The sequence below is a fragment of the Salvia hispanica genome, chromosome 3, assembly GCF_029641045.1.
Source record: "Salvia hispanica isolate PSC_SH4W2 chromosome 3, Shi_PSC_v1, whole genome shotgun sequence".
NCBI lineage: Eukaryota > Viridiplantae > Streptophyta > Magnoliopsida > Lamiales > Lamiaceae > Salvia > Salvia hispanica.
This window is the reverse complement of record NC_142694.1, coordinates 47022969-47031851: the sequence shown is the minus strand read 5'-3', so window position 1 is coordinate 47031851 and position 8883 is coordinate 47022969. Positions and strand designations below refer to the sequence as shown.

Here is an 8883-nt window from a genome sequence, read left to right as displayed (position 1 = left end):
TTTTCACTAGAATTTGAGTGCGAAAAGTTTATATTGACCAAGATGGAAAATTCATAGGTGAAGGTCACCTAGTAAATGGGCTTTTTGAGCTGAATGTTATGGTCATTCTCCATGGAAAAGGAATAAGCAATAAGGAAGATGACACATCTTCTTATTTTCTTAAGTGCTCTGATTTATGACATAAAAGATTGGGACATGTAAATCTAAATGCTATAAAAAGATCAGTAAATCTTAATTTACTAAAAGTAGATAAGTGTAACTCAGAAGAAAGATGTGAAGTGTGTGTTGAAGCCAAAATGGCTAAGCTGTCGTTCCATTCGGTAGAGCGAAGCACAAAACCTTTTGAGTTTGTCCATACAGACGTATTTGATTTGACGTTTGTGCAAACAAGAGGTGGGAAAATATATTTCATCATGTTTAGAGATAATTGCACAAGGTATTGTTATATTTACTTATTAAGAAGTAAAGATGAGGCAATTGAAGCGTTTAAAGACTTCAAATATGAAGCCGAAAATCAACTTAATTGTTGAATTAAGTGTGTTCGAAGTGATAGAGGTGGTGAGTATGTAGCGCCGTTTGCAGAATTATGCCATGTAAGTGGTATAATTCACCAAACCATAGCTCCATATTCTCCTCAGTCGAATGGTGTTGTTGAACGCAAAAATAGAATACTTAAAGAGATGATGAATGCTATGCTGATTAATTCATGTTTACCACAGAATAAGTGGGGGAGGTTATGTTAATGGAAAATTATATCTTGAATAAGATTCCATGCTTCTTCCGAATCATGAATCCCCGCCTCGATATTACGACATTTAGATCTACTCCACACAGGTGTGGTACCTTCGAAGCCATGATACGCCCAACATGTACGTAACTAAATCGGGGATGTGATAAATTAGAGGCACAATGTTGAGTTATATCTATAAAGAGGGAAGATTTGTTCATCGGATTGGGGCAACTAATCAAGTTAACAAACAATTCTTGAAAGGGTTCAAGATAATAGTATGGAGAAGAAGAAAAATCGTTGGTGGAATAGGGATATGAGGAATGGGTGGGGAAAGAGCAGATGTCATTGTTGTTTATGGAAGCATCAACCAGTCTGATTTTGGAGTTTTGGTAGTTGGTGTGTTTGACATGGTATTTGAAAGAGTTTAGATTGATGAAGATGGCATTGTTTGCGCAGGTTAGTTTGAATTTGGGATGGCCGCAGTGGCTGGGGTCGGTCTTGAGGCGAAAAGAGTAGCTGATATCGCGAATAGCACCACACACCACACACAGAAGGAGGACTGCACTTGTTTGCATCAGCAGAATGGTAGAAATGGAATGAGAGAATCAAAGTGGTGAGAAAGAGGAAGTTATGTGTTGTGATCATGGCTAGTTTGATAATGTGATTCACAAAGCTCAATCTCACACAAACACAACCTCTAATAAATCAATTACTTGTATTTTTTGGAATTTGTCATACGTTAGTTTCCTATGTGCCTAGAGTGAACTACATTTTTGGTACTACACTTTGTCATAATATCAAATTCGACTTTATTCTTTAAAAATATTCTCACACGTTTTTCGGTTTTCATATAATATTGCTGGAATGACTTTTGTATTGACTATTTTTTCGTCCAAAATATCCTCAAGTTCTTAAAAGACATCCCATAAGTGTGACTGAGGAAATAATAATATTAACTTAAAAAGATAATTAAAATTACTATATAAATTTTATAAAGTATTTAATTTATCACCAATTAAATTTAAAAATGAAATCCTATAAATATCTATCCAGCCAAATAACTCGACAACAATTGATTTTGCGTACTAAACTAAATGTGAATGGAGATTTGATTTGGCCGGACTTATTCATTTTGGACAGATTATAGTCTTTTTCAATTTTAATGAAATCAATGACGTTGTTTGATTGAAGAAATTCTGAAAACTGATCCATCACAATTTATAACTCTGCGTTGAAATTTCTGTAGCATTAATTTCTATTGTCGCTATGAAAGTGCTACCTAATACTATAATTCTGTACATCTTTTTAAAATTCTTCTATCCAATAATGAATTAATTGACGGATATTTTGCATAAATTTAACCGACGAGGACTACCAAGTCACCAAACCAAACTATTTACTAAACTCATTGGTTAGATCTAGATCTATAATCTAAAAAATAAATGCTCAAAAGCATTAATAACCGGTACATGGACTTGTCTAAAATACACAATGATAGTGTGAATTTCTTTTAAGGAAAAAAATGATTAAAAAGACATTAATATTCAAAATGAGAGGTACTACTTAGCCTTCAATTAAAATATTAATTTCACTACTATAAATAAAAAATTCATTCCAATTAATTTTACCCTACAAAATATCTCCAGTTCATGTCCACAGTTAGAGGTGCCCACGGTTCAGGAACGGGCGGTTACAGTTCGGAACTGCCGCTTCTGTTTTTTCTAAATTGTTGAACCGGAACCAAACCGCGAGGGTATTTCGTGGTTACGGTTCCGGTTCCAAAACCGCCGGTTTCGGTTTCGGTTCCACACCGGCGGAGTTCCGATGGTTTTTTTTACGATTTTTCATCGTTCCGAACCGCTGTTTTTTTTACGGTTCCGGCTTGATTTCACGATTTTCCGGTGGTTTTTCGCGGTTCCGGTTTGGAACCGCTCAGAACCAACGGTTCCGGCACGGTTTCGGTTCGAAAATTTTTAAACCTAAACCGAACCACGGTTAAAAAATCGACGTTTTCGGTTTAGGTAAATTGTCACGGTTTCAATTTTAACCGCCGGTTTGATAAACCTTGGGCAGATCTATCCACGGTTCCTTGTACATGACTTACATGAGTTCAGTTTTCCTTAATTTTTTCTACTAATATACTTATCATACTTAAATTGAATAATTTCAAACAATATTATGAGCATAAATTGTTTAGGATGAAGCCAAAGTGCCAATTACCGAATCTTGAACATCTTAGTACGTAATAACATAATACTCCCTCCGTTTCATAGTAGTAGAGTCATTTTACCATTTGATACGTTCTATAGTAGTGGAGTTATTTCCTTTTTAAATAAATGCCAACACATTCTTTCTCACTTGCTTTTCCTCTCTTTTACTTTCTTCTCTCTACTTTTTCCTCCCTCCATTACTTTATTATCTTTTTATTAAATACATTACACACTTTTTTCTTAATCTCCGTGCCGAAAATAAATGCATCTGCTACTATGGAACGGAGGGAGTAGCAGATAAATTCCAAGTTCCTGATCTTTAAACTTGGATGAACATATGTAGGATTTACTATATATTCAATACCTATTTCACAAGGAATCTATACATAAGTTGTTACAAGAGCCAAGTCTATATTTATATATACTCTTGAGCAGTAATCTATGAAGAGGAAGAAACATCATAAGGTAGCCTAGATATAGAACTAGTGGAATATGAAATCTCAGTTTGATCAACATTAACAACAATATGGTTGGACTGAGATGAATACTTAGGAATCCGTAGATGTTGAACATCCCCTTCCAACATTTCCAATACCATACTCATTGATGGACGATCATTTGGATTCATTTGTATGCACCACAAGGCAACTATCGTCAGCTTCAGAGCAATATCCCTAATGCTATCATCATCGTAGCCAACACCTTCAATAGCTTTGAGCATTTCAATTTCTTTGCTTTGGTTAAAACACTCATAAATCCAATTTGGAAAATACTGATCTGGATCATCATTCACTCCTACCAAGTCTTTCTTTAAGTTTACCATTTCCACCAACAACATCCCGAAACTATACACATCAGCCTTGTATGACACTTCCCCAATACTCCTACTAATCAGTTCCGGAGCAACATACCCTATGGTTCCTCTAGCAGCCGTCATGGTCACTGCCTTCTTATCTGTGGAGAAAAACTTTGCTAGCCCAAAATCTGATATTTTGGGTACAAACTTATCATCAAGAAGTATATTATGCGGTTTGATGTCGAAATGTAAGATCTGAACATCACACCCTCGGTGTAAATACTCAATCCCTCGAGCAGCTCCCACTGCAATCTCAAACTTAGTGTCCCAATTTAAGGAACTCTTCTCTTTTCGATTGAAAAGGTACTTTTCGAGGGAACCATTTGGCATGAAATCGTAGACAAGGGCACGCTTGGAGCCTTGTGCACAATATCCCACCAATGTCACTACATTGACATGGTGTATCCTTCCAATAGTAGCTATTTCATTCATGAAGTCTTTCCCATTTCCTCCTGATTTCTCCAGCAGTTTGACTGCTACATGAAGGCCACTTCGGAGCTTCCCTTTGTAAACAGAACCATAGCCTCCTTCACCCAGTTTTTCTTGGAAACCTTTAGTCATTCTTTTCAGATCCGAATATGAGTACCTTATTGGCACGAGTTTGTTATCGCCTTGTAGGTAGCTTTCTATAGCATCATATGTGGAATAACGCCTTCTTCGGAATTTGTAAATCAGAAACCACACAGCAAAAGGACCAATGATGATCCTTGGTGCACATATGATCATACTTGAGATGACACCTAACAAAAACATAAATTTCTCCAAATCTTCATAGCGAAGAAAAAACCGATGCAATTCATAATTAGACATAGATGTAAAGCGCACCAGTGAATATGAATTTAGGTGCCACACCCGCTCCAAATGAATAGGTAACTGCAAGAACGAATATTTGACTATCAAAACAGATAAATGAATGATACTAGTAAAAAGACAAACGAATGTAAAGTTTCTTACAGTTTTCCATCAAAACAAATGACAGTACCAAAGCACCGGCAAATCCCACTGTGATCGCCACAAGGAAGTTCACTGCTGCAGTAAAACAAACTGAAGTATTTTTGACAAAATTAGAACTATAGCAATCAGACCCACTCTGTCTTCATTGATGTCACAAATTGATAAACAAGACAATACTATCAACCATAAACGAAGAGCGCACCTACAATGACGAGAGAAAGCACGAGAAGCGCTGCACATAACAAATTTCAAAATCGTAACTGCAACATAAAGATATAGCCCCCTTAAAAAAACATAAATTTAGAGATTAATTACCAATGATCACGAAATCAGATCCAATTCGAACTCCATTAGGAAATAAATAGTAAGTGAAGTAGTATGGCCCTACACAAATGCAAGAGAAACAAAAAGAAACTTATTTTTATAAACAATAGTAGAAAGACAGATAGTGAGATTATAAAATAGGGATGATCTAAACAAGATATGTAAAGATTCTCACAGTACTCCGGAAAGGTAGTCAATGAGAGTACTAAAACACCGATTAGTCCGATGATAATCGTCACTGGGAGGCTTACCCCTGCAATTAAAAATACTGGAAATGCTCTGAACAAATTAGAATTATATATATGATCTTAATTATGCACTTATTAATGTCACAAAATTGATAAATAAGATCAAATTCTTAAATAGGCACCTAGAATTGCCAAAGGAATTAGGAGAAGAAGCCCTGCAGATATATAAAGTACAATATTCAGTTAGTGAGGATCATTGAATTTGAATATGCACAGAAATAGGAATTAAGTAGTTACCATTAGTTCCTAATAACCAATTTGTGAATTTCTCTGCATTCAATTTCCAGAATACAAAAAGCGTTAGCAGCATAAACAGAGAAATTAGGATGAAATGATGAAAATCCATACCCCAATTTGTGGTTGTTCTTTCGCTGCACCACCACCACGAACACACGTAGAGTTCAAATCCGTACAAAAGAGATTCGTGAATTTCCGAAAGCGATGCGTTTCTTAAATCCCTAAATTCCCAAGACGTGAAGGCCATCAGATCAACACTGCACATGTATGGCACCTCCGAGGCTCTCATCCTGCCGACCTTGATGTAATCAAATGTGGATTGGGAAGAATTAGAGGCGCATTGAGTGTTAATCTCAGTAAAATTGGAAGAATTGGTCGAGGGATTTGGATTCCGGCAGCTTATGAAATTGATAGGCCAGGCAACATAACCACCATATGGCGCGCTATGATGGCTAAGGGTTCGGTAAGGAGAATCGGAATCGGTGAAGAAAGTGTAATTGGGGAAAGAGCAGAGAGTGCGGTTGTCAATGGAAGCATCGACCAGTCTAATTCTGGCGATGAGGTAGTTGATATCTTTGACATAATATCTGTGAGAATTTTGGTAGAGGAAGGTGATGTTGTCTTGGCAGGATAGCTCAAATCTCCGATCGCCGCAGTGGTTGGGATCGGTCTTGAGGCGGAAAGGGGAGCTGATATTGCGAATGGCGCCGCAGGCTGAAGGAGCGCAGTTGGAGTTTGCATCGCCGGTTTGAGCTTGGTAGAAAATGAGAGAGAGAATGAAGAGATATGAAAAATTGGTTGTGAATGTGATCATGATTAACCAAATCGATTGAACATCAAAACCCAAAGATATATACAAACTTACTGTTCAAAGCAGATACGCCAAGTTTAAACAACATAGATTCACTGATAGTGATTACTATTAGTGACTATGAGTCTATGAACATTTTTATTTATTAAATTTTATTTTTTATTATGAGAATGATAATATATCCGCATTAAAAATTTTATTTTAGTAGTACTTCTTAATTAAATCGATGTATTTCAAATTTCAACAGTATGCATTTATTTTTATAAGTATCAAATAAAGTTTTCTTGTGTACTATCAAATATTTTCTTCGCGCTTCATATTTGATATTTCTAATTCACGTTGAGTGTTTAAGCCTTTTTTATAATTCTTTTTAAATTATATATTCGCCCATACATAATTTTGTTATTCATGAGGCCGACCTTCATAAGATTAATTCGTGGAATTGTGTCGGCGAGCTAAACATAGATGAATCATTCAATTTGGATAAGGTAATCCAATAATGATAAGATTTTTCAAAGTAAGTTAATGATAGTTAAGTGAAGAGAAGTCTACAAACCCATCCATCAGAATTTACAACTACTGAACTACGTGTTGAAATTTTCGTCCCATTAATTTTGTTTTGGCATTATGACATATATAATTATTAATCCTATAAAATATATATTTCATATTCTCCTATAAAATAGTATATTTCTAATACACAGATAAATTAATGTTTTTTTTTTTCAATAATTCACCACCAAAAACATTTACACTGTTGAAATAATCATTTTTAACTATAATTCACCACCAAAAAAAGGTAATTAGCATATACTCAATCCGTCTCATTTAAAATAGAACATTTCTAATTCGACACGAAATTTTATATAGTGTTGTTTTGTAAGTAAAGTGAAGAAAATAAAGTAAATAGGAGAAAAAAGTAAAAAGAGTGATATTTGTATATTTAGAAATGTGTCATTTAGTGTGGCACATAACAAAAAAAATTTATGAGTAGAATATTAACTTTATACATTTTAAACTTCATTGCCAAATTAAGATAATATCATTCTAATTTGTTACAACTTATAATTATATTTTCATATTTTATAAATAACTACTTGGCATAAATGAGGGTTGTTAAACCTTTCACAACAATTCTCACACTAGTTATATATGACATGAATAAAGAATTCTTCAATATAATTAACAACACTATGAAAATAAATAAATAACTGACTAATAATATGGTAGTTCACATGTTACATGTGATTATGAACATATCACAAACACACAACCAGTGGAACCTGTTTCTAAGTAAAAATAAATGATAACACAAATACACAAATATTTCAAGCAGTACTAATAATCTCAATAATACTGCTATCATTATTATCATGCAACAATGATATGGAAGCATTTGAATCCGTAGCCCAGTTTTCTTCCTCATTTCCTGCCATAGACGCTAGATAGTTAGGGATCTCAAGATGTTCGACATCACTGTCTAACATCTTCAAAACCGTATTCATTGATGGATGATTGTTTGGGTTCGTTTGTATGCACCATAATGTAACAATAGTCATCTTCCGACCAATGTTTCTATCGTCATTTTCATCAATATTTCTAATGTCAATGTCCCTGCCTTGGTTCAAGTGATCGTAAATCCAATCTGGAAAATACTTACTAGATTCATCATTGTTCCCTGCCAAGTCTTTGTTTAAGTTTACCATTTCCACTAACAACATCCCGAAACTATACACATCCACCTTGTAAGACACTACACCAATACTTCTATTGATAAGTTCAGGAGCAACATACCCTATGGTTCCTCTAACCGTCGTCAATGTCACTGCCTCCTTGTTTGCGGCGCATAATTTTGCCAGACCAAAATCTGATATTTTTGGCACGAACTTATATCAAGAAGTATATTGTGAGGTTTGATGTCAAAATGCAAGATCTGGATGTCAAAACCATTATGCAAATACTCAATCCCTCGAGAGTCGAGCCACTTCAACGGCAATCTTATATTTCATATCCCAATCAAATGAAGAGGCTTTTTCTCGGTTGAAGACGTACTTGTCAAGCGAACCATTTGGCATAAAATAAAAAATGAGGGCACGTTTGGAACTTTCAGAACAATAGCCAACAAGTTGGACAATGTTTACATGATGGATTCTTCCAATAGTTGTTATCTCATTGATGAAGTCTTGCTCATTTGCTGCAGATTTTTCGAGCAATTTGACTGCTACAAGATGGCCACTTCGAAGCTTTCCTTTATAAACAGAATCGAAGCCTCCTTGGCCTAGTTTATCTTCAAAATTCTTAGTCATCTTCTTTATCTTCAAACCCTAATAGGAATACCTTATTGGTGCGAGTTTGTTGTCACTTTGTAGGAATGACTCTACTCCCTCAAATAAGGACATGCGCCTTCTTCGGAATTTGTAGATAAAAAACCAGAATACCAAAGGACAAATGATTATCCTTAGTGCCCATAAGATGATTTCCATGTTTACGACTGCGATAATATGAAAAAGAAA

The 8883-nt window shown here is 35.1% G+C and overlaps 1 protein-coding gene and 1 pseudogene across 1 annotated transcript; both read right to left on the bottom strand.

Annotated features, from left to right (window-relative positions):
- Positions 1 to 3240: 3240 nt before the first annotated feature.
- Positions 3241 to 6405, bottom strand: LOC125213825 (uncharacterized). Its single transcript, XM_048114570.2, has 9 exons — positions 5671 to 6405; positions 5560 to 5592; positions 5445 to 5477; positions 5250 to 5342; positions 5066 to 5134; positions 4953 to 4982; positions 4751 to 4840; positions 4622 to 4669; positions 3241 to 4536 (listed from the first exon to the last, which is right to left on the bottom strand). The coding sequence occupies exons 1-9, from the start codon at positions 6371 to 6373 to the stop codon at positions 3380 to 3382; spliced, it is 2256 nt and encodes a 751-aa protein (XP_047970527.2). The 5' UTR covers positions 6374 to 6405; the 3' UTR covers positions 3241 to 3379.
- A 1222-nt stretch (positions 6406 to 7627) lies between these two features.
- Positions 7628 to 8883, bottom strand: LOC148930971 (rust resistance kinase Lr10 pseudogene; annotated as a pseudogene).